Here is a 26097-nt window from a genome sequence, read left to right on the forward strand (position 1 = left end):
ATCTACACATCCACTTGCACACCTGATTTTGAAAACAGTTCACTTATCAGCTGCACAAGTGTTAGTAGAATCATGCCTTCAGTTTTGAAGGACATTTTCTTCAGTAAGGAACACCCAGGAATATATGGACTCTGAAAGTCTGTACTGAATGAAACTCACTTCACCTTCAGCGCCTGAATAAACACACATAATATCTATAAAATCAAAGGGAAAGTTATTCGAGATCATGCAACACCTGTCTTTAAGTAAGTGCAGGCAAACAAACGTACTGTACCTGATATAAGAGATGTAAAATAATTAAAGTAGGTTTGCAAACATTCCTACCTTTCACACTGTAGGCAAGCAGCTCAAAATCGGAATCAGCGCTTGTGTCATAGGTCGCTTTCACGCTGGTCGCTCTCTCTGTGGTGCTGTTAGTCACGGTGTACGCGCCTGTCCAGTTGTAAAAGTTGCTGTACACACCGGCAGAGACCTCTAACTTGCCCAGCAAAGGCACACGGAAAGGATAGGATTTGGGCACGGTAAATGTTGGGATTCTGTATTCCTGAGATGGCACGCTTATTCCCATGGACTCCACTACCAGGGGAGGTGTTCTAACAGTCTTCGGCACCCATATCTCATCAGATGATCTTCCCGCAAATGGCAGAGGAATATCAATTACAAAACTGTTTTTGTTGAAGTTGTATCTGACCCGGCCTTCACTGGAAAATAAAGATAACTGTTAGAAACTAAGCTCATAAAACAGGAGTGTTCATTATTTCCTCCTCTGTCCATGATACTGAGCTTACTTACATGCTTATATCAATGTCCTGACTTTAGTTTTAGAGAGAAATGTAATGATCAAACATTAATATCAACATTTTCAAGCACTCATTCATTTTATTGGAAGTACTTTTGATATCAGGGAATTGTTTCAATGTTTTTTCCTCTCATTTCAGAAACAAAGGGACTTGTAGGCAAAGTTAAAAAACATCCCCCAAAATCACTGGCACACTTGTGGGATGCTGAGTACCAGAAAAAGGCAATTATGTTTTTTTAAAAAGTGATGTATTCTCATAGAAATGCATGAAATCATATTAGCACTAGACATGGTAAGAATATAAAATTAAGAATTTATCTTTCTCTTTGTAAGAATTTCAAAAGTTTCATCTAAATATTCAGCATTTTTTTATTCTGAATAAAAGAAAATAAAAATCTAAGCATGTGACCAGGAACTACAACTGGAAAATGGATCATTAGCCAGAAAAGAGTAATTAGGAAAAGGCAAAACAGAAGGAAACTTGGCCTTAATTTCTGAATGAACAATAAGCTGGCAAAGATACTTTTCTTGTTTCCCCAACTGGTCTTTCATATTGCAAAATCTTGCATTTTTATACTTAGAGCTACACCCTAACATGAAAATTAAGCAAACACTTCTGAAATTTGTTCCTTTATATCAAAAGATTTTTAAAGCTACATAAAAGAGCAGTAAAAAACCCTATTATTATTATGAGCACAGTTGATAACAACCTAGGAGTAAAAAACCAAGGAGTTTCTTCCTTGCTTATACTTAGCTCAGGAGCAGCAGTATGGCAGTGATGGAGATGTGTGCCACTAACACACAATATCATATTAGCACAATGAAAGATAATACATGGAAAAACAGATCTGAGAGATACAAAATTCAAGACTCTTCTCCATTTGTTTTTTGAAATCCAATCTTAAACTAGCCTCTGTCCTTTACATTCATTTCAGCATTTCATTTCTATGAAATTTGACAGAAGTCAAACGACATTAATACAAGTCCTGTGAAACTCTACTGGGTAGAAGAGATGGGACCAAACTAGTGCAAGCATCCAGTACACAAGTGTACAGCTTCTCTCTGAGCACATCAGGCATGGGAGGAGGTCAGGTGCTCTACTGATGGAGGTTAACCAGTGTATGTAGGGGAATAGGAAGAACAGGAATGCACAGGAAAATGTAGAGCTATGAGGGTGATGGCCAAAGTGTCTGCAGGATACAAATCTATGAGAAACATGGCTTCAGTAGTTCTGTGGCTTAAAGATTGTTGAATGCTGGTTTTTTATTCAGTATGCCTTATAATATAATACAATACTTTGGGATCTATTCACATACTACATGAAGTCAAATCTGTATTAAACAACTGCATCAATTCCTTTATATAATATAATTTCTCTTACCTTAAAGTTCTTTGTTATTATTCAAATTTTATGCTAATTTTTACAGCAATTCCATGCTGTTTTATAAAACCAAAGTAAAACAAAGTAAAATGTGAACAAACATCTATTTTCAGTTTCCTGTTTCACTGTATCCCAATTTCACTCCCTACCTTTTCAGGAAAAGTTCTTCAGGAATGGTGATAACAGGCAGGTTAAGTTTCTGAATGTTCAATTCCTGCAGTGCACTTAGTTTGTCTTGCAGAGCTTGGGAATAAGGGACATCTTTTGATGACTTTTGCAGCCAGGTGTTGGTTGCCTGCAATGAGGAGAAAAGTTTTCCAAAGTAAATAAAAAGTTTTAAGACTTCTCAGTGAAGCTATCTGAAATAACTTTTATCTAGTTAGTACTACTACTACTACTACTACTACTAACTTTTAGCTATTATCTAGTTATTTGAGCTACCCAAATACCGGGGTCTAGGTATCTGCTAAAGTGACTTATTCTACCAAAGCTGGAAATACACAGCTAATTCAACCTGATGAGTGATTTTACAAGTAGTTCTTATTTTGGCTTCCATGGGTGAGGCAAGCACTCCTCAGGGCTATGTACTGGAGCTGTAATATCTACTGCAGGTTGAAAACCATACCACGATGAATTGTGACGCGATGTGTCGCAGGGTCATATCTGTATGAGCCACTTTCCGATCCAGAAGGTCATTTGCATGCTTCTCTAGGGTTTTTGGGTAGTCTGAAAAGTCAACTGGGAAGGCAGAAGACAGTTTTCTCACAGCAGCACTGACACTTGAATTCCACTCTAGTTCAATTTTCTCAGCATCTAAAAATCATTAATTTAAAAGAAAAGTGTAAAATTAGTAATATTCTTGTTTTGAGAGATACTAGGAGCTAATTTTAAAAGATGCTTAAATTTACAGGCTGTGTATGTGGATCATGTTTTTGCCCGTACCATATCTGAGAAGAACTCTTTTTGAAACTGAGTTTCCATTAATTGTTGCAGCTGAGCTGATCTGAAGATATGCTTTTTTTGGTGAATAATTAACCAATGCTTCACTTCTAAGTTCAGTTTTCAGGCGAGGAAAATAAATGGTGCCTCTTAACATTGCCTCTTCTACTCCAGCATATCTGTGAAAGGAAAAAAAGCTGAATGTGAATAAAAATATTTAATTGTAATTTTTCAGGAGCAATTTCAGCATTTAAATCTATAGCAAAGGCACAATATGTATTACAAAAAAATTATATTGGATCAAACTTGTAAACACTGTTCTAATTCAACGAATATTTTCAGCTTCTGCTAGTTACTATGGAAAATCTGTAGTAGACTATTGTAATGCTACTGTGCAGATACACACACTAATGACTCTAGCTAATTTCATAGCAGTGAAAAGGATGGAAATTTCTACCTGTCCTGGTAAAGCTGTAACTGAACCAAATTCTAAATGCCTTACTCAAGCTGAATTCTCTACTCAGGATACAGACTGTGGCCATGAATCACAGAGAAACAAAACACTTGGCAAAATATATTATGCCAGTGGGCTTCATTTTCCTTTATTCACATTTATTTTACGTCTCTCTAACTTTGTCAACTTGAGCAAACTCCTAATGTTATGTTAGTGCAAATGAAAGGGAATTGAGGTCCCTGACATCTGTCCAAAGCTCCCACTGATATCAGAGGCAATTCTACATGAACAGCAAAGACAAAGACTCCCTGGGGCACCATCAAGATCACAGAATTCCATGGAAGATTGAGGTTTATTAAAGAATGTGATCAGTCCATTTCACTATGGGCTTGTGAGGCAGACAATTTTAGAAACCCTGGCAGGCTGAACACTTTTGTTAGCTCCCCTGTAGATGTTCCCGGAAATATTCTCATCGAGAAGCGTGGGAATTTTTACAGGAAGCTCTCAGTTGTTTTTGGTTTTGTTTCTTACTGAGTGCCATTAGGTTTCTTCATGGGGAGATGTAATAACATTTTTTAGAGCTAGCAAGCATATCCAGTAAAAGATAATACCTCTCTGAACAAACCTTGCCTTGTTTATATCCTTGGATTATCACACCTGCAATAACAGTAGTACAATGCATTCTTGTAGTCATGTGTGTGCAAACATAGAAGAACTACCTCAAGGAACTTGTAATACAAATTATGTATGTATCTATATATACCAGGAAAGATCAATCAATGTATTATATGTATGCATTTGATGTACTACAAATAAAATACTTTAAGGTTTTTAAAATGGGGTTTCAATGATAACTTTATCTGTCTCTGTATTTAAGAAACTTCTCCAAAACAAGATAAAATTTTCCTACAATTTTACACCCAATAAAAACTTTTCAAAGGTAGCTGTCAAATTTGAAATGTTTTCCTGAGTTACCTTATCTGGCCAGAAAGAGTAACCTCTGTAATCTTCTTGTTGTTGATGTCTAATACAAAGGTGTATGCTTTCTTCCCAGAAATGGATTCATCAGTAATTCTGAAGTTTGTACCAAAGTCAACACCAACATCTGGAATCTGGACATCACTGGTCAAAATCTTTTTGCCTCTGTTGTACTTGAAGGTGAGTGTGGCCTCGTGCTGGTTTACACCTAGAAAATATAATGTGCTTTGGTTATTCACAACTATGGAATCTGCTTGGACTTTTCTTACAAGGAGAACAAAAAAGGATCAGCTGAAAATTATATTCCACTAAAGATCTAACAAAACTTCTGATGACTCTGATTAGCAAGTGGGTCATCTTTTTTCTTTTCATCTTCTAAACACACCATGGGCTGACCCACCAACCCATCAATACTTTTGTTATTTAAATGATCCCACAGATGTTTTGTAGGCTTTAATTCCATGTTTCAGAAGAAACATATTTTTCTCTTGCTTATATAGACCCCCTGAATATCTCCTCTTCCTTGCTTCCATTCATCAACATCACACTTTTATTAAAATAATGCAAAATACAAAATCAAGCTCTCATCATGAAAATCTTGTGCTGGGATTGCATATTTGAAAGGAAATGTGATTAAATTGTTGGTCTGTTTGGGTGTGAAAATGGTATTCTATCTTATACTGTTAAGAATACTATTAAGATTCATTAATAAAAATGCCTTTTCTGGCAAATGACAATTCAGAGCAAAACCACACGGATTTTTTTTGACTCTTACCTTCTGCCTGGACAGCAAACTTTAAGGTGTCTATCTGGTCATTTCCCTCTCTCTGCAGTTCGTAGTTTGCACTTGCAGAATATTCCTTTACTTCGCCTGTGGACACTAATTCAACCTCAAATCTACAGAAAGAGTAAACAAATGCCTTGTGAATAAACTTTTTGTCCATGACCATAAACAGAAGAAATCATACAGTTCTCAACAGCTCTCATTCTGAGCTGCTGCTGCCAACAAGTTTTGAAGGATTTCTGAAGGTAAACTTGATGTGAGATAATACTGGAGACTAAGAGGGAAGGTAGTTAGCACAACATAAACGTAGTTTAAGTTGACGTGACTTACCTGGATTCTCCAGCCAAGGGAAAATATGGAACTGCCTCTGTGTCAGTGGAATTAGAGTACAATACTTTGGTGCAGAAATTCAGACCAGGAATGAAAGGCTTGCAAGAAGTTGAGGATATTTGATTCTCTATCACAGCTGGAATTTCTTCAGTTTTGGCTGGAGACACCAAATGCAATGTATTGCTGGAAAAGAAAAGTCAGTCATTTATTCCCATGACAGGTGCTCACATGTCCTATTAGCTCAATTACTTCTGAATAAAACTCGATTGTTAATGTAGGGGCTAACTGAAATAATATCTGGCTTTAAATGATGTAGGTATTATTATTGATAATTATAATTTAGTGTATTGGGCCATTTGCTCTCTCTAAAATTAATATAAGTAGCTCATTTAATTTAAATTTAAAATATGTGTTGCTATTATGATAATTTTATGTGAAAGAAAACAAAATAATGGAAATTTTAAGAGTCTTGTATAAAATTTTAAAAATAGTGACAAATAATTTGCAAGCATTGACTCCAAGTAATCACTTATCTGGCATATTTACTTGTCTTACAAAAGAAGTTATTTCAGTTTTATGATGCCTGGGATTTTTCTGAACTGAAAATTTCTCCATGCCAGCCCCACCCTTTCAATTCCACCACAATAAAAATTAAGAAGAGAAGGAAGAACATAGCCTTGAAAGTTCTCATTCAGTTCTTATTACCTGATACTGAGGAGTTTTACTGGACCCTTTGGAGCAGGAATGCTGAATTTCAATTGTCCAGCCTTTACACTAACATGTGCTTCAATTCCAGATTCATGGAATATATTAGAATTCATCTCCACACCACTTCCAGCAAATTCAGGCACATTTATTCCCAGGTGTGTCACAAACTCAACTGCTACTGAAGGTTTAGCAATGAGATCTGCTTGCATCTATTTAATAAAAACAAAATGGGGTATTTATTTGCCCAATACACTTCTTGCTGGTTATACAAAAAACCCATATCACTCCTGATAATACAGAGGTTTTATAGAATTGATTTTGCTATTCAAAAAATCTGATTCCCAAATCACATAATCAAATGGCCTATAAAATTGGCAACTGTAATATAAAAATCCGTGACATGATAACCTCAAGGATCCCTACCTACTTTAATGTAAAAATACTCATGCTTCAGAAAGGTCTTATACATGGAACTACTTGCATGTATTTTTAAATTTGAAGATAAGAGCCAGCTTTCCATTGTTAGAAAAAAAATAGCAATTTTCAAAGATAATGATTAAACTGTTTGACAAAAAAGAAATGGATCCAAGAGCTGAATTTCTCTTAACACAAACCAGCTTATTTTTGAACTTTTGCTTTGGCTATTAAAAAAGAAGGGACAGAATGCAAAATTCTGGAAAATATTCCAAAGCTAATTAAAGGGCAACAAGTACTAAATTTGAGGATCTTATTTTTTATTTAGGTCTTGGATATGATAGAAAATTAAAAGTTCAGATGAACTGAAACTACTAAGAAATTCTTATGAAATATTGACTAGGTTAGAGCAAGGTAGTTATTAGAACTGTAAAAAGGAATAATTTTTTTTTTTTTTAATTTTAAGAGGATAGCTAATTTTATGCCATATGCTTTTTCCTTGCTACAGTTTTAGGATGTTTCCTCTCAGGTGAAAAAATATTTTACTTGACTCAATTTTCAATATTTCTTTTAATTGCTAATCAAATTTTTTCCTTTTGAATTGGCCACAACAAAATGTTTTGTTAACTTTTTGGCTTGAACAGCAAATTCACATACTGTAGCTTTTTTACCACAGCAATTCAAGTGCAGGGGGACAGAAAGAAACAGATCAAAATGTTTTAATTTTGAAGAAGTGATTGAAACATTTTTAATTCATAACTTTCATTATGTCTCATTCATAATTTATTATATGCATTACTTCTTAATCTAATCTTAATGTCTTCCACGAATTAACCAAAGACCTCTAATGAGTTAGGGTTTTTTAATATCGAGAAAATTTTGCAATCTTTAAAATGTTTCTGGTGTTACAGTTTTATCCATAAATGAAAATATAAATTATTAGGAGGAGAAAAAATATAGAAAACTATTGGGACTTACACTTTTTTGATGAAGCTTTGCAGCTACTCTTGCCCCAGGTGTTGCTATTCCAGACAAGGCAAACTTCAGCTGCAAACCTGCTCCAGTTGGAAGCTCAAACTCATTGTCCATGAATATGTAGTGGACAAATAGATCCCTGTCAACACCTTTTGAGATGGCTTGTGCAATCTGTGAATCAAACAAGGAAATGAGCACTAACAAATCCACACTTTGGAATATGCATATTTTGCACTTTTCAAACTGAGCAGGGAATGATCGGAACTCTATAATCCAAAGGTTTATTTCGTATAAATAAGAGTAGAGGATCTAACTTCCACAGATTCATTGCTTCAAGAAATATACTAAAGACTGTCAGCAAAACCTGAACGTTGAATGAATATCAGATTTTTTTATCAGCCTTGATACATACAGGTTATCTACCTTAACACACACATACAAAGGTAACATTCTGGTTTCCCCAAAGTCAATGGCAAAGCATTATTTTACTTCAATTAAAGAAGGATATTACCAAATATTCCTAAAATGTAATTTCTTTTTAACATGACAAGGATGAAATTTTTAATATTAACACCTATTTCCATAATTAAAAATTCAGTCATGTAACTTAGTAGCCAGTATTAAAGTTTTGGGAATTGTTCCAGTAGATATCTTGATAATACAATATGATCTGAACTTTCCCTTTTTCCTTCCCCTCACCAATCCTCCAGGAGGACTCCACTTGGTTACTGAGGAGTCTTCATAGATTTCTCAGAGTCCTTCAACATAGACCTGGATATTTTATTTTAATTAATTTTATTTTCATGCTGACATCAAATATTTTTACATACTAGTTAAATACAATCTAAAGCTTTAAAAAAATCTGGTTTAAAAATAAGTTGATAATGCTCATTGCTGCATCAGAACATACCATTTCAGGAACAGTCTGGAGAGTTTTAACACTTTTTAAAATCAAGCTTCCCAGCAGTTTAAAATCATTGAGTTTCAAGTACCCAAGTTCTTCTCCCAGGATCCTCAGATATGCTCTTCCTTCCGGAGCTTCTTTGCTGCCCAATTCTTTTATCAGTTTTTCAAGGTTAAGTATTATTCCTTTCATGATATCCTGAAAATTCAGCCAGAAAGCAATAAAACAATTTTATAAGTATGTAAGGTCATATATCTGGAACAGGTGCTCAGTGAATGCCAGCTATTCCACACATGCACTTACAGATTTCTCTCCAGACAAAGATCCCTCCAAATACAATTAAGAAACCACGTTGTTAAGTAACATTAAGGATTCCTGTTTATCTCACCAGAGAGGAGAAGGAATGTATAGAGTAAACCAGTAAGTGCTGTAATTACTGTGTAAAAATAAGAATGCTGTGCTGCACAGAGAACATTTTCAAGCTGTACCTGATCCTGCTTGCCATCCTGTGAGTAACCAAAATAGTCAAAAAGTGCCTTGGAAATCTGCTCTGGCACTTTGCCATCAACCCAATACAAAGCCTTGGTTGCAGTGTCTGGGAAAAATCCCTTTTCTCCAAACAACGCTTCCAGAGTTGGTTCAAATCCCTTTCCATCCAAGCCAAGCTGAAATGACAGAAAGGAGAATGTATTACTGAGACAGTTGTTCCCTTTTCTCTGCAACTTTACAACAGACTTTCTGAGGAGTAGAAAATGCATTTAAAGTGTATCCTAGAAGCCCATGACTCTTAAAGGAAGGTAGGGAACACTATGTCTTATAATTCATTTTATCGGTGTGGTGAGGTTCAACAAAAAACCTATGTATAGATTGTATCTCACTTAAAATCTACTATGAGTACTTCAGTGTGCTAGTAATGATTCATTAGCACAAAGTCAACTTGTTACAGATGGGTTCATTTTACCCTGAGCCCTTTAATAACTTCAACAGGGTCGTCCATCTAGTCAGTGGCAAGTGACATCACATAATGGATGACTTGCTCTAAAGCCCATTGAGACCAAATCAAAGTCCCCTTGTAGTCACAGTAATCTTTAGATTTCTCTCAAGGCTTGTAAAAAAATACATTATTCACAGAAAGTTGCTATGAGAAAACAGAAATGAGAGAGAAAGCAGATGAATACTAGCAAATGTTTTTCATAATTGTTGTACCTCAAAGACATCGTTTAGGCTGAATCCATAGGCATACGCAGGGTGGTTTCCAGCATGGTCTCTTTAGGAATATAGCTGCTTGGATCAAATATCACATTTCCTTCTACTTTGGCAGAGATGGGGTCAATTCCAGGTACAGAAACTCTTTCTGAAATCTGGTAATTTTGTGAGAATTTTCTGAAATCTTTGGCTGTCGGGAGCTGATTTCCTTTCAGAGCTTCTTCAACTTGGCTTTTTAGACTAGGGAATATGATAGCAATTAAAATATGATTAGTACATATTCCAAACACTCATTTAGTCTTAGTTAAGGGAATTTTTATGGCACTTACAGACATTCATACAGCTGTGCTGATTGCTAATGGATAGCTCTCTGCACATATTTAACAGTAAACATAAGACTTAAGAGAAAAACTATAATCTGGCACTGTTCTGACAAAGCCAGTTTACTCTGCTGATGTGCTTGTTCAAACTAATAGGAAAACCAATCAAAATCTCCATTGCTAGACAACTTCTACTACAACTATGGTCAAAACATTTTTCTTCCAATGAGACCAATATACACGTAAATTTCACTTACTCTTCAATGCCCAGCTCTTTAGAGTCCAGGATGTTGGCAATGTGTGAGGCAACAAAGCTTTTCACTTGCTCGCTCTTCTCCTTTGTGAGGACTCTCAAAATCTTGGTGAGATCACTTGGGGAAGGATTTTTCATCACTAGGAGATAGGATGCTATACGCTTGTCTGTGGGTGCATCCGACTCTTGGAATGTTTTGAGAAGTGCTGAACGATCCTGTATAAATAGAGAAAGGTTTGTATTGATGAACTAATCATAGATGATATTGCTAAACCCTTTTGGGATTATATAGGGTGAAATAATCATGCAATATTCTTATTTGGAAAGCATTCATAAAGATCATTGAGTCCAAGACTTCAGTGACTGCATACTTATTTTTGTACCTTATTTCTACAGACTATCACAACAGCTTACTTTAAAGACATTTTGCTAAAGTTTCTTTTGCTAGAAATCATCACAGAAATTATGGCTTTATTAAAACTGATTTTCATAGAATCAGAGGATCATAGAATTGTTTGTGTTGGAAGGGACCTTAAAGACCATCTAGGTCCAATTCCTCTGCCATGGACAGGAACACCTTTCACTGGACCAGGCTGCTGAAAGCCCCATCCAAATTGGCCTGGGACACTTCCAGAGATGAGACATCCACATCTTCTCTGAGCAACCCGTGCCAGGGCCTCACCACCCTCACAGTAAAGAGTTTATTTCCAATGTCTGATATAAACCTACTCTCTTTTGATTTGAACCCATGCCCCCTTGTTCTGAATGATCTTGTAAATAGTCTCTCCTACCCTTCATTTTTAAATATTTTAAATTTATTTCTTCCTCTCTTTTTTTTTTCCTTATCTTTTTTTGGTCTGTCTTTTTTTTTTTTTTAATCTTATTCGTACAGGTTACATTTTTACTTAAGAATTATGATTTTTGATTAATGGGAATCATATGTACAGGCAAATTGTAAAAATTTGGAAAAAAGATAATTCAGTTCACGAAAAAAAGGTGATCAAAAGCTACTGCTGCAGGAAAACTAAAAACGTAGTTTAAAACTAAGTAATAATTAAAAAAATTAAATGTATTAAACTGAATCTAAAGATATGAGTTTTAGAGAAGGAATTTTTTAATGTTGAAATTATCTCACCATACTGAGCAGAAATGCTCTGTAATGATACATATTCTGCAAGAGATGCTGTAATGTCACTGCATTGTAAACATACATCTACCCAGTACTGTTAACAGTGACAACAAAATGCCAATATAAAATAGGGACATGATTTTTTCTTAGTTAAATATATTTAAATCTGGGGTAATTCATTAGTTAACACCACCTTTAAATAAGCAGAACTCCATTTATGACACTAAAAGGAACAGGTCCAAACTTCCAATTTAAACTGAGTCTATCAATAAAAAGAAACTGCATCTCAAAAGAGTAACATCCACTAAGCCAGGAGGCTTCCCAGCTATGTGTATGGAAACTAAGGGAGATAACAGAACTGAAATAATGGCAATAGTAACTCCTGAGAAAAGTCAAGGTGAACTGAGAACAGTTTATCCCGGTTCTCGCCACCAATTTACCTCTTCAGTAATTGTCATTTTCCTGAATGCCTGGATGGCTGCTTTCTGGACTGAAAGTGATGCAGCTTCATTTCTGATACATGTCTTCAGAGAGGATTTCACACTGGGTTTAGCTTTCTCCATTACTGCACCCATGTTTCCAATAGCCTGGCAGTGATGAAAACACAGAAAGATGATTAAAATTTCCTCTCCACCAAGAGTAGTAGAGTAATATATGTGATAATATAATATAATATAATATAATATAATATAATATAATATAATATAAATAGCCTGCATAAGGAAAGAAGGCAATAAAAGTACCCGAAGTGTGAGGTATGTGAGTTCATCTTCCCCAGAACAATCAGTGCCAAGCAGTGATACCATGAAGTCTGCAACATCTCTTATTTCCTCTGTCACAATCTTCTTCTCATTGTAGAAACTAAAAAAATAGATAAACACGTCAGAAACAGAAGAGAAAATTGAGAAATGTCTATATTTTATTCCTAAAGAGCAAATACACAAAAATAAAAATATCCTCCAAAAGTGAACACTCTTAGGGATTACTCTAAGCACTGTAATTTTGTACGATTGTACACTATCATTACTTACTTAGTAACAGCATGACTCAAGCCATAAAATGAAGCTCTGCTTGGCTGATACTGGGCCATGTTGAGAATTTCCCGTATTCTCTGTGGAGTTGGGTAAGGTAACAGTCCCAGGGTGTATGTGACCAGGTCTGCCACGAGTGGACTCACGTTTCCAGTTCTCAGGATTTGGAGGATTGCACTGTAACACTCTGGAGTCCCACACTGGGCCAGGGCCTGGACAGTGATGGAACTGAAAGGAGAAGAGATGACTTTTATTAATTAATTCCCTGTTTGCTATTATCATTGCATGTTGACTGTTTGAAACAAACATATGGCAGGTTTATTAAGGTGTTTTAATATGAATGATGTAAGCTTTTGTGTTACTGAAAGCATTACATGAACATATCTATTTTTTCCTTCCCAAGAGACTTTCCCATAACTTTAAGTATTCTCATCTAATATATTGACCCAGACAGAGGCTCTAGTTCCTTTACAGATGGAGGACATAAAGTAGATGCAAACTGGCTCAAGTCCAGCTTGGAAAAAAGAGTGAGGGTGTGGAGTGGAGGGCAGGGTCAGACTGAACAATAACAGTCTTCCATGTCTGTCAAAGTCTCACACTCAAAACTGTTCTTGCTGTAAGTCACACTTGGGAGCTTGGAATTACAGCCATTGTCCTTGAGCAAAGCTGCATGAAGGATATTTGGCTATAAAAACACATCCAAAGGATTGTGTCAAGAACACAGTTGTCTTGACACTCCCATCTTTATTTCCCTGTCTGTATAGCTCTCATAACACTTACCCTCCTGAAAGCCACTCTTTACATCTACCACACCTCTAATTTAAAATCATTTGCAGCAAACCATCAACTCTAGCATGGTTTTGCCATGGCATTGGTGTGTGGTGTTCCTGCACTGTGAACTGCTGAAACATACCTTGAGGTTTCCATCATCTTTGGAACAAGAGGGCCAAGAGTGCTGTTATGTAAACTTCTCAGCCCAGAAACAAATCTGTAAAAGAGTCTTGCTCTCTGCTGGTTCTCCTGGGAGGCTGTGAGTTTCTGCATTTCCTGCAGGGTTTTCAGAACAGCATCGCCCTGCCTGAGCAGTTTGGCATCTGTACTTTCCAGGGCAAGTCCCTTCTCTTCCAGTGCATCTAGAAATTGGAAAAAATTGCATTTTTTATGTCTTTTTCAGGGACCTATGTCAATTTTTATCTTCTGTCATACATTCAGTATAAATGCATATTTCATATCATATTTCATGTGATAACTGTTGAAGTTTAACAGCGGAACAGTTTACAAAATTAACGGTGTGGAATTTAATATAATTGTCCTGAAAGTTGAATATTTGCATATATTATTTTATATTTTCTTGAAGATTATTCCTTAATACCCTCATATTAGCACAATTTGCTTTTCCAACTTTTAATAAATGCATGCTATAAGAAATATTTTATGACTGGGATTAACAACTGTAGGCCAGAAAATTATGTTTCAGAACAAAATATATAGTAATAATGGATTGTTTACATTTGGCACTGGAGCTAAAAGATGCATAAGAAATTATGGGTAGCTGAAAAGGGTTCATTAAACTAATTTCCAACAATATTAAAATTACTTTTCAAGCAAAATTATACATTTTCAATTATGAAGAACACTTTTAAAATTAAAATGAAAACACAAAGATTATTTCAAATTAGTGGCGTTTATAAACTTCTTAGGTTTTCCCATTTTATACTCAAACTTTTCCTTACTAAGCTGATCAAATTTTATTTAAAATGATGAATATATTTGGTTTCCTCATCTTTATAATTCACTTTTAAAAGCATTTTCCCCATATTTATATTTTGTCTCTGTATTTGTAATATTGAAAACTGAAGCTATACCTCCATCAAAATTTTTGTTAGTGATCTTTGGGGTATCTTCGAGCCTCAGAGTCTGGTTGACCTCTGTCATGATGCCATAGCGATTTCTAGGAAAAAAAGAAAAGTTCAGTGGTTTAGTTAAGTCCAAGTGCCTTTACAAGGTTTTGACATACCTCCTTCTTCTTAAAAATAAAATGTCTACTTAGGGATGAAGTCGGGGCAGAATGTGATACAACAACATTTTAAATGGATATTTATAAATCAAGAGTAATGATAAATAATGATAAATAGTGAGCAACCTACTTGTATGAGGAAGGCAGAAACAGGTGTTTTTCACTGCAGACAGCATCTCTTATGTGCCTTTTCTTTGCATCAATATTGTAATGACAGAACTGAGTGCTCTTCAGAAGGCTAGATAATGGGCTGTTCTGTAAAATAAATAGTTTGGCAGTCAGCTTCCTGAGTAGAATAGGAAACAATCATAATTTTAAAGGCTGACACAGTTTTACTCTAAAATTAACAGTTACATATTGAAATGAAGGTGCATAACTGGAATCACTCTTGCACAAAGACAAAATTGTGCCAGTAACAATCTTTGGACTTAAGTCTCTTCTCAGGCAAAAATCCCACTGAAATGTTCCCTCAGGCCCTATTGAGGTGTTTGGGTTAGCAGTTACTTCATGATTGATCTCCTGCTGCCTACAACAAAGGCTCCTTCATAAAACCAATTTGTAATTTTTGGAATAGTTCTGTCCCCTTGTAACAACTGCGATGTTCTCTTTAATTTCAGTCTTATGACACAAATTTTGAAGACTTCTAGAAAAAGCTGTAGAAGTGGCAGCAATTATAAAATGTGTTTTCAGCATATATGAAACAGTTTTTAATTTTTTTTTAGTTAAAACACCCAAAAGCATGAGTGCCATCATATCAGAAAGAAATATGACAATATTAATGCAAGCAACTGCATCTGATCATTGTGGATTAATAGGCAGACTGAACATTTTGTCAAACCACTTACTTCAGGGCATCTAGAGCTCTCTCCTCCTGGACCTCATATACACTTTAGAGTCTTAGAGGACTACACGTTTTAGATAAAATTGGAATTTTGAACATTTTGACTCACAAAACTAAAATATTGGCTATGGTCTGATGGGTTATTGAATAATCCATAGTACTAACTCCATATATGAAAAGCTGTCCTTAAAAATAGATAAGAACATGAAAGAAGGTGATTACTCTCTTGCTCTGCATCTATTTTTCTCTATTGACAGCCAACAATAAAGCAGTCTGATCTAATGGAACATATAAAAATATGTTTAAAAAAAATAAACATAGTCACGGTAGTGGTTGTTTATCATTTGAAGTGCTGGTGTGAAAAATGTTACATTATATAATTTTTAATGGCATACTTACAAGTCCTTTTACAATGGCAATAGGGCTGACATGATCTCTGATGGGACTGAAGTTGTCACAGCCTTTCAGGTACCTGGTAATTGAAATATCTTCTGCAACATTCCCTTTCCTGGATTTGAATTCAACTTCACTGTCACACTTCCCATACACAGTATCCTGGAAAGAAGAAAGAAGTCAGTGTCTTTGCTCATATTGTCAGACATTTCCTGATCTACTTGAAAGGCACCCTTTCTGATCCCAATGTCCAGGCCTTTTGAAAATTATGTTCAGGAATAACTCTGTCTAGGAGAGCTTTCTTCCATTGGTTACCACAGTAAAATGGATGCTTTCAAGAGACCTACCATTGGAATTGTTTTCACGTTTTCCACTGTTTCTGTTGGCACAAGGAGAGCTGAGATGATACCTCTCTTGAGATTCAGTACATTCAGAGGCTCATCCTTCTCTGGATACAGCTTGACTTTTGTTCCATCCTGAATGCTGAATTTGAGCTCATTCCTGCCCCCCAGAAAAACAACATTAGTATGAATTCATATTAAAGTCACACAGAACATGTTATCAATAACCTGCTGGGCTAGAGATAAAGCATTGTGTTTATCTTGGTCTATCATTATTTACTATTCTCTGCTTACTAACAGAAAGTATTACTTGTAAAGCAGTAAAATTCTAACCAAGGACATTTTGATTTCACCAGATTACATCATCAAAGGGCAAGCAAATACCAAGAGCAATGGTTGAAAGTTGGAATTGCATAAATTGGGAGAGGAGATAAATGAATTTTTGGAATGAGGTAATTATTAACTACTGCTGTAGGCTACGAAATGATGGGAAGGATTCTCTACTAGTTGGAGTCTTTAAACAAAACCTTAATTGTTTTCTGAACATATTTTAACACTGACTTTAGGTGGTTTGAGATCTACAGCTTGTGAGAGAAGATGACTACTGAGGCACTGAATGAAGCATGAAGCTGCATGACCAAATTATGCACTGACAAGCACTAGAAACTAGCTGGGTGGAGGGAGTAGAAGAAATTAGTTACAAAAGTGGATAAGTAAGGAAAAGATTAGCTACACAGGCCCTTAGAACTTGGGATTGGAAATCTGGACTTCAGTCTCAAATGCCTTTCTATTGCACAGTCTGTTAGCAAAGGAAAATTATCTTAAACCAGTTGAGTGCAGCCATTTGAGAATGTGCTTACAAGAAGGAACAATAATTACATTTGCAATAATCTTTCAGGGCATTACCCAACAACTTCCCAATGTAGATGACCGAAATGAAGGAACCATTCCAGGTGAAAATGTTGCATGTAAAATTCCCTTCCCTACTGGCAATTGAGAACTATGTTAACCCTAAAGTGTATCAGGGAGAGTTTTGCTGTGGAACAGCTTATAAATCTACGATATTATCATGAAACATGTTCCATGCCTAGAAAAACATAATCAGGTGGACTTTTTATTCTGTAGCCTGTTCCATGTGAGGTCCTAAGTATTGATGTTAATTGATATTGCTTACTTGGACATGGCATTTGCAAATTCCTCAGAGTTCTTGGACTTTTTCAGAATAGTCCTTCCCTCAGCGTCAACACCAAAGGTCTCCCTCAGGGAGCAGTGCATTGTCCTCAGGATGAAGCGGCACAGCTGGGGTACCTCCAGCTCAACCTGAAAACACAAATATTATATGTTATTCTTTTTAGCATTATCACATTGCCAGGATCACCCAGTTACTGCTTTGAAAATTCCTTGGGTTTTGTAAAGTGTCAGGATCACCCAGCCACCAGCAGTTGGGAAAGACTCCAAAGAGCTCTAAATAGCTTAAGGTAACTCCACAAAGGAGATAATGGGCAAGTATTTGCTTGGCTGATGGCATGGATCATCCTAAATGAGAAACTTAGTTTCTGGGAATTTTGTGTATTAGAACTGTATGAAACTTGAGTCATCACACTGATCAATGTGTTTAGACTGTACCAGAACAGTACGTGCTAAATAAAAAAAAAATTCCCAGTGATTCCACTTCAGGGAAAAAAAGCCCTCAAAACTGACATAATGTTGAGAAAGTTTTGGGCAAGATAAGGTGGCGTTGGGTAGTTAAATTCTCTATGGGACCTTTTACTCCCACAGGCCTGGTATTGCCTTGAGTTACCATCTGCAGGCTCTCATATAATCTTCATGGCATCAGTGAGTTATTTGAATTCAGCTTCTAGAATTTTTGATGGGCATTGGTAGACTGGGCTGGGGAGCTAAGGAAAACTGAAGTACCAGGTCTTGTCCCTTTATCATGCAAAAGTACATCCAGACTGGGATTGAAATGCATGGGCACAGAGATAAGAAGGACCTCTGCCATCCTCAGCATCCTCTGTCTAGAACAGGGAGGAGTTAGTCTTCATGATTCTCAATATCTGCCCTTCAAAAGGATGATGTTATTTGGAAAATCATTGAAGGATGCTCCCCAGCTGCCAGCTCCCCTGTTGTTAAGTACACAGTCCCCAGCTGGGTGTATTTATTCCTCTTTGCCTACCTTGCAAGTGATCTTTGAACCGCTTCGAGAATCTGTTGTTCCTGTGACCCCACTTGATGTCTCTGCTTCATATGAATAAACATATTTTCTGAGGGGTTTAAATCTGGTTGCATCCTCTGCAAAAGGGAAAATGAGAGTGGGTTTATGACCTGGGTAGGATATACAAATGTAATCCTTGCAGTCTGTGCTTAGTCTTGTGTAACTAAAATGAATGCCAGAAAAAGGAAGCCTGAAGACCCATGCTCCCACTATTTCCTTTTGGAGAATATCTTTCAGAGAAAGAAGTGATGTTGGATACTTTCTGAAGGATAGGACAAAACTTGTGGGAGCAGCATAAGTTTTGGGGTTCACTGCTCAGACGGGATCTGGCAGTCTGACCCCCACCTGTCCTGCAAATCGTGGGCAAAAAGCAGTTGAGGAAAACAGGAGAAAACCTAAAGTATGAAACTGTTTAAAAAATTATTTTAAAATATTAATTATTAAAAATTATTATGGCTTTAAAAAGCCATAGGGCTTTTAAATTGAGCCAATCAAGTTGTAATTTTCAAATTGGCAATAAGATCCCTTTCACCTTTTTCCATCATAATGCAAATACAAGGAGATGCTCTACCAGTCACATGACTGAAAACAAAAAACCATAGAAATAGACAGAACACCAAAACTACCACTCCTCAATACAATTTCACCTGAATTTATGGAGGATCTTTCTGCCCCAGAATCTCTGAAATGTGATTTACTCTAATTCACTTATAAGATCAGAAAATTTTACTAGGGTAGATTATTTTTAAAAGACATAAGTTTCAGTTACATGAAGGACATCCAAAACAAGGGAAAAGCACTAAATTAAGACTAAGATTATTACAGAAGGGAGTATTTCCAGAGGTGTTTCTCTTTCTATCAAAGGAGCACTAAAACCTAATAGGCTTCCTCAAAAGAATGGATTTCACCTATATTTAACCTCTCCCTGTTGCCTTCAGACCCAATCATCTGTAACTTTAAACCCTGCAAGCAGGAATGAATGTAGTAATAGAAATATAAAGAAAAAAATAGTCTCTGTGTCAAATACAGGGATATAAGATATTCCTTTGGTGTCTGGAATGAGTAACATAAGTCAAACAATATCCTCAACCACAATTCACTCCCACTAAAACTGCAGCTGTTGTTTTAAAATAAAGATGATGATCAGACACTTGAAGTGTCTGTGTTGGAACAGCCTAAATCGATCTGAAGCAGAAATTACTGTTTGGTTTAGTCTGAGCAACTCACTGGGACTGATTCTGTTGTGATCCTGAATGAAAGGCAATTTCCTAAATTGCTCCTCTGTGGTCATTTGTGACCATATACAGTTCTGATCTACTTTTATTAAAAAAAAAAGAAAAAAGATAGGTAATCACCTTGTAAACCCAAATTACCACCATCAAATTTGTATGACTTTGTCTGCCTATGCCTGCAGGAATTCAGCTTTACACTTCTTTTACCAAATTTTTGTCATGTCAGAAGCCAATGGCAAGGTTAACATTGCTCCTTATGTCACACCATGTCATATAGAGGGAGGACAACAAATTAGCACTATAAATCTCTTATTTCCTCACTGCACTAATCCCTCTTATAAGCTTTATATACTTTAATAACGTTTTAGCAGAGATTATTTTCATGAAATTGCCAAACAGAATTATTGCAATAATGACTAACTGTCATACAATAATCAACATCTTAAAAAATTTTGAAAATTTAAATTATCCATTTAACCTTAAAATTAGCTGCTATTAAAAGGTTCATCACTAACCCTGTCACTTTTGGCTATCCTGGTCTATAACTGTACTCAGAAAAATTTGCAACAGTATCTACATTGATAAAGTGAAAATTATTGCTTCATATCCTGCTTTTAAACATAATTCAATGAAAAAATAATAAAGAAATGATAATCTTAGAAATACAAATAACAAATAAGTAAGTGTATCCAAAAAATAAACAAATTGGCCATGAAAACCAGCAGTCTTTGAGGTGTCCAGGCATCTGAAGTAACCCAAATTGCCTGGAGATGGTGCTAAAGCACCCGACAAAGGAAACAAAAAAAGCCTGAAGACTAAGAACAAATAAACTCATCGGGAACTTTGACCCTGTGGTGGAACATTATGTATCTAACCGAGCAGTCAGGGCCAGTCAGAGTTCATTAGGAAGATAGTGCATAAAGTCAGCATTTCCTGACTCTTGCCTTGTTTAAAGAAATTGCTGTCCTTGCTGACAGAGTTGATGATTTATTCTACAGGTATTTAGTTAGATAGCTAAATGCAATTCTGTGGGCTTAGCAGCAGCTGTGAAGAGTAAATAAAATGTGAGATTCAGTCCACACTGAAGTGTAGTGTACATAACCTCACTGTTAAAACTTCACATTTGGTAACCAAGGATTTCTAGATTAAGGAATTTGCATCTAACAATTAAGAAATAAAATTTAAAAGCTCAACCAAGCAACAAATCTACACACTCAATGGAAAGTAGTTTATCACTGGGAACTTTAACAAAGTTCAGAAACTTAACATCAGCTTGTCCAATCTTAGGGAAGTTTTAAAATTAATGGATAATTGAATACTTAAACTAAATGGCAGGAAGGACTTAAGAATATCACCATCACTTTCACTGATGTTATTTCAGAAGCAAATATTAGGAAAACTCAGGTTTGAAAGATGTATTCAGTTAACATAATGACATAGGATAACAAAAGGAAATGCAAGAAATCACTTACTTGAACATCCTGGATTTCCACTTTCAGGTGATTCTTCTTCTGTAAAAAACCCAAACGAACAACATTAAAATCTGGAAAAGCTGTTTACAAAAAGGTTTGCAAAACCAGATGAAATGTACCATATTAAATATTTTACTTTTTAATTACAGTTTATTTGACCACACAAAAATACTGCAAAATGAATGAATGCCTATACTCTGTTTTTAGTATGTTTAGAAAAGGACAATTTTGAAGGTTAATACTAAAATTCTCTGTCAATAAATCTTTTCTGAATATTGAGAGCTCATTCCTTGGAGGAAAAGAATGCTAGTTGGAAGCCTATTCAAGTTAAGAAGAATCATTTGCTCCAATCAGTCTTAGATAAGTTCCATACGACTCTATTTAAATACAACAAAATTAAATTAAATTAAATTAAACATAATCTACTAAATTTTTTGCATTTATTGGATGCTATGTCATTCTTTGGGATATCACACACAAAGGCCATCACTTTTCACAACGTTCTCTGCACACTTTCCAAGTTTTCATTCTGGAAATTCTAAGTAGACCACTCTATAGAAATAGACTGTAACATTAGCCACAGTAACAACAATAGCATCAGAAATACTACTATTGCTATTAAAATAAAATTATTAATAATAGTTAGATACAAGATACATTGTATAGCAATACATTTGTGTAATGTCAGTCAGGAACAGAATATTAGTTCAACAAAGATGAATAGATCAATAGATTAGTTGAACAATGATGAATTAGATCTTCATATAAAACCAGACCTGCATAACTACCTCTAGATTCATTTTCCTCCTTAAGCTCCCTGAAGCCCCAGGTAACACCACAGATCTGTATTCTGAAAAGCCACTTCTTGGGAAGCAAGGATAGCTCACAATCCATAGCATCATATTGATCTCAGTTGTCTTTTCTGATCTTAGGAAAAAAACCCTCTACTGGCCTACTTCTTTTACTGATGACTGTGTGCCTTCAATACAAAATTGAATTTAAATTGCCTGCCAAATATAATTTGTTTCACTGCTCTCTCTCTTCACATTTGCTGCAAAATAGGTTAGCAACAGCTGGGCCAAGTCTGCATGGTATCTCCAAGCTACAGCAGCTCCATGAGGGTTTAAAAAGACAATGCTACAGGAAAACAGTGAATGCCTTACAAGCTGCAAAATACATTAAATCTCTTCAAAAGCCACCAGCAATATTCATGACTTTTCTACACTGGGAGGATCCTCCTATGACTGCCCATTTCTATGAAGGGAAGAAATTATATCTTTGCCACACTGAGCCTTTCTAATTCTGTAAGCCATGGTCCTTTTGATTTTTTTTTCAATATTGTTTTTTTAATGGGCTCATAAATAAAGCAGTAAAGGGCAGTGACATGAGAGTACTTACGTGTGAGAACACCACTGCTGAGCAGCAGGGAGAGCAGCAAGAGCTGCACAGGGCCCATGGTGAGCCCCGGTCCCTCTTGCCGCCCTTGCTTTTCCTCTTTGTTCTTCCCTCTTCAAGTCTTCCCTGCTGCCTCAGAGGGAGAGTGAGCCTTCTGACTTGGACCTCCATTTATATAGTCTGTAGCAAGCAGCTGAGTCAGTTTAGAAAGCTCAGAGCAAATTGCCAAAGGTGCAAAGGTGAGAGTCCCAGATCCTCACTGCGCTCCACACCATGCCCTGTTTTGGTTACTGATAGTCACAGAATATTTAGGTTGGAAAAAACCTCTAAGATCATTGAGCTAACCTCTAGTAAACTGGGGATTCTCCATTTAGTCAGGACTGTTCATAAATGATTGACAATGGCTCAGTGAGCATTCTTGCTGGCTCCCCATCCTTCCTACTCTGAGAATCGAAAACTGTCATTTTGCGAACTCTATGATTTCATGAGGAACCCAAACACTCCCAAAATATGGGGCTACCCAAGTGCCTCTTCTACCTTGCCTGCCCTTTCTGAAGAGTTTAGAGCCCTCCACTGTGTGGGTCCAGTAATTCAAGTCATCCCACCATGTTCCCATGATGTTCACTGTATCATAGAATCCCTGCTGCACAACAGCTCCGGCTCCTCCTGTTTGACATCCGCGCTGTGTGCATTGGTGTAGATGCACTTGAGTTGTGCTTCTGGTGCTGCCACCTTTTCAGGGGAGAAGCTCCAATTCCTATGTGTTTATTCTCAGGTGCATCCACTGTTTGTAACATATCTACAACTCTTGTGTCTCTGCATGTCTCCCCATGCCCTGCCTCTGAGAGGGCAGATCAAAGGACTGTGGCTGGACACGGTCCCACAAACACTGGCATGCTGCCCCCAGCCTTATCTGAAGAATGAGCTGGAGATAAGTCCCTCTTCCAGTACACTGGTCTTTTCCTTAAGCAGAGTCTTAAGAGTAAAATCCCCCAACTAGAGACTCTAACAATGTATTAGAATAAATGTACCACATCTGCACAAGTGATTACGATACATAAATTGGAGATGGAAGAAATTATCACTGCATTGTGCTTTAGTACAGATGCTGAGAATCTCAAGAATATAAGTACTTGAGAAAATGAGAATATTGGGCAACTACTGGGAGGAAAGTTTTTTTTCTTTGGAACAAAATTTGTCATATGCCTCTTAAAAATATTTTACTTTGACTTACAATATTCAGGTAAAACAGGTCGTGCCTATGTTGAAAGTAAGCTCTGTATAATTCTTTTAGATTCAATTTTTGTTTGCTGATAACAGCAAAAATATGAAAAAGAGATAATAAATTTTATCTGAATGAAGAAGATAAAACTATGAAGAAGAGAATCCTGGTTAAATGCAAACAACCCCTCCTTTTTAAGATTATGTGTATTGGCAAAAAGATAGGGTTTATGCCATGAGAAATTCTAGTAGTTTGAATTCTTTCTCTATTCATATTTGTCAAAGTTAACTGCAGTAAAAAAATTGACTATGGAAATATTTAAGAACATTTTGTTCAGTAAATTTAATTTTTATATATCTGATTTAATTGAAATGTTATGACATTCACATATTTAAATGTTTTTCCTTAGCTTGTGGAATCAAAAATCAAATTTTGGCTTAGCTAAGCAGTAATTTCTATGACCCTGCAATGTTACTATTTTACCATACATCATGGTAGTTATCTTTAAAGTCTCATATTTCTTCATACCCTTTCTCTCTTGGACTTAATAGCTGGATTACATTTCCCAGGGTGCACTGAGATCATGTAAATCCTAACATCAGCTCAGCCAAATGGTAACCATTGATGTATGATGGCTTGTATTTTCCAATAACAGAGGCATCCTTCTTGTAATCAGGATTTTTTCTGATGACATTAACAAAAGTATGCCATTTCATAGACATTTCCTGCAAAAAGTCCTTTCATGGATTCATTGGTGTTGGAGACACCAGAAGGAAAGCATGTTTGATTTTACCATTCTGGTTTCTGTCCTTGGCTTATACCCATCACAAATACAATAAATCAATACAGACTTTTATTTTTACTTCCAAAAAGCAACATTTTTTATTTACTTTTGTGTCCATAACTGCCCTAATATGTGCTGTGATGTGTAAAAATGACTTTTTCTTAGTATGATTGTACCAAAGAGACTGCACAAAGATAGCACTTTGTTCATAGTATTTGACTTATTTCTACATGCAAACATAAAGGCTTTGACTATTTCCTAAAATCTATTTACTTGCTCACTGTAGCACTGCAGATAAATAGAATGTCCAGCATTCAGAGTTAGCTATTTCCCTATTTTGCCTGTCTCTCCTCACTGCCTTCACGTGATTGTTTAGACTGAAGCTGAACCTGACTGTATTAATATCATGTTGCATGACTATGAAAAGGTTACAGAAGTTATGACTCAGCCCATAAGCATGCAGGCAATGAGTGCACCAATCTGCTGTGACAGTTTTATACTGCTGCATTACCTAGTGTCCTGGTTTTGGCTGGGATAGAGTTAATTTTCTTCTTTAGTATCTGGTGCAGTGCCATGGTTTGGATTCAGCATGAGAATAATGTTAACAACTCACTGAAGTTGTGCTTGTTGCTCAGTAGTGTTTACCCAAAGTCAAGGACTTTTCAGTTTCCCATGCTCTGCCAGTGAGGAGGTTCACAAGAACCTGTGAGGGAGCATGGCCAGGACAGCTGTCCCAAACTGGCCAAAGGGATATTCCATACCAAGGAACGTCATGCCTGCTGCATAAACTGGGGGGAGTTGGCTGGGAGCTGCCAATCCCTGCTCAGGGATGGGCTGGGCATTGGTCAGGGTGTGGGGAGAAATTGCATTGAGCATCACTTGTTCCCCTTGGGTTTTATTTCTCTCCTTTTCATCACAATTCCTCTGGGTCACAAAGCCCATTGCTTGTGCATCCATCAGACATACTGCATATGGACTGAATCTGTGGTCTTGGGAAATGCAGGAAGCAGGACAATACTTCTGATATGCTGAATTAATTTTATACAGAGAGATAATTTGTGTGTGTATATCACAGGTGTACAAGCCTCAGCAATTGAGGAATTGTTAAATGTATAGAATTGAATAAAGAACCCATTTAACATTCTAACTGAGCCTATTAAACTGATTTGGGTTTAAATTTTGTTTCTAAAACACATTGTGCATTTACACTTTATTTTTTGAAAAAACTTAGTTGTAGTTCTCCTGAAATTCAGAATCTAGATTTGTTTCTTAAAAGAACAATTTATTTTATGAAACTGTCTTCAGATTTCACTTCTTTCTGCAATTGCACAGAGAAATCTGAATAAATCACTCATCTGAATTCACTCCTTCCTACACTTGTGTCCTCAAGTGAGGAGTTACTTTTGTCATGCCTGTTGTGGCAATGGCAACAATAGTTTTCTTAATACTAATATAATTAGAGAAATTCCATTAACCTTTAATTATGTATGCTATAGTGTATGTATAAAAATATTTTTATATATTGAGTATGCACATATATATGGCAGGGTATGTTATAGAATGTAGTCTTTTCATCTGCT

General features: G+C 36.2%; 1 protein-coding gene across 1 annotated transcript in view; it reads right to left on the minus strand.

Moving 5' to 3' along the window:
* LOC116993638 (apolipoprotein B-100-like) overlaps positions 1 to 22604 on the minus strand; it is a 35138-nt gene extending 12534 nt beyond the window's left edge. Inside the window, 26 exon segments of the mRNA XM_033054470.1 lie at positions 325 to 701; positions 2330 to 2475; positions 2806 to 2993; positions 3123 to 3298; positions 4549 to 4759; positions 5327 to 5448; positions 5666 to 5848; positions 6371 to 6582; positions 7766 to 7933; positions 8673 to 8864; positions 9155 to 9331; positions 9873 to 9902; positions 9905 to 10112; positions 10450 to 10661; positions 12015 to 12161; positions 12318 to 12435; positions 12606 to 12833; positions 13519 to 13738; positions 14471 to 14556; positions 14753 to 14877; positions 15863 to 16018; positions 16204 to 16357; positions 17372 to 17517; positions 18374 to 18489; positions 21117 to 21155; positions 22515 to 22604. Coding sequence (XP_032910361.1) covers positions 325 to 701; positions 2330 to 2475; positions 2806 to 2993; positions 3123 to 3298; positions 4549 to 4759; positions 5327 to 5448; positions 5666 to 5848; positions 6371 to 6582; positions 7766 to 7933; positions 8673 to 8864; positions 9155 to 9331; positions 9873 to 9902; positions 9905 to 10112; positions 10450 to 10661; positions 12015 to 12161; positions 12318 to 12435; positions 12606 to 12833; positions 13519 to 13738; positions 14471 to 14556; positions 14753 to 14877; positions 15863 to 16018; positions 16204 to 16357; positions 17372 to 17517; positions 18374 to 18489; positions 21117 to 21155; positions 22515 to 22572 — 4195 coding nt within the window. The 5' untranslated portion in view covers positions 22573 to 22604.
* Between the last annotated feature and the right edge of the window lie 3493 nt (positions 22605 to 26097).

This window comes from Catharus ustulatus, chromosome 3 (genome assembly GCF_009819885.2).
Source record: "Catharus ustulatus isolate bCatUst1 chromosome 3, bCatUst1.pri.v2, whole genome shotgun sequence".
Classification (NCBI taxonomy): domain Eukaryota; kingdom Metazoa; phylum Chordata; class Aves; order Passeriformes; family Turdidae; genus Catharus; species Catharus ustulatus.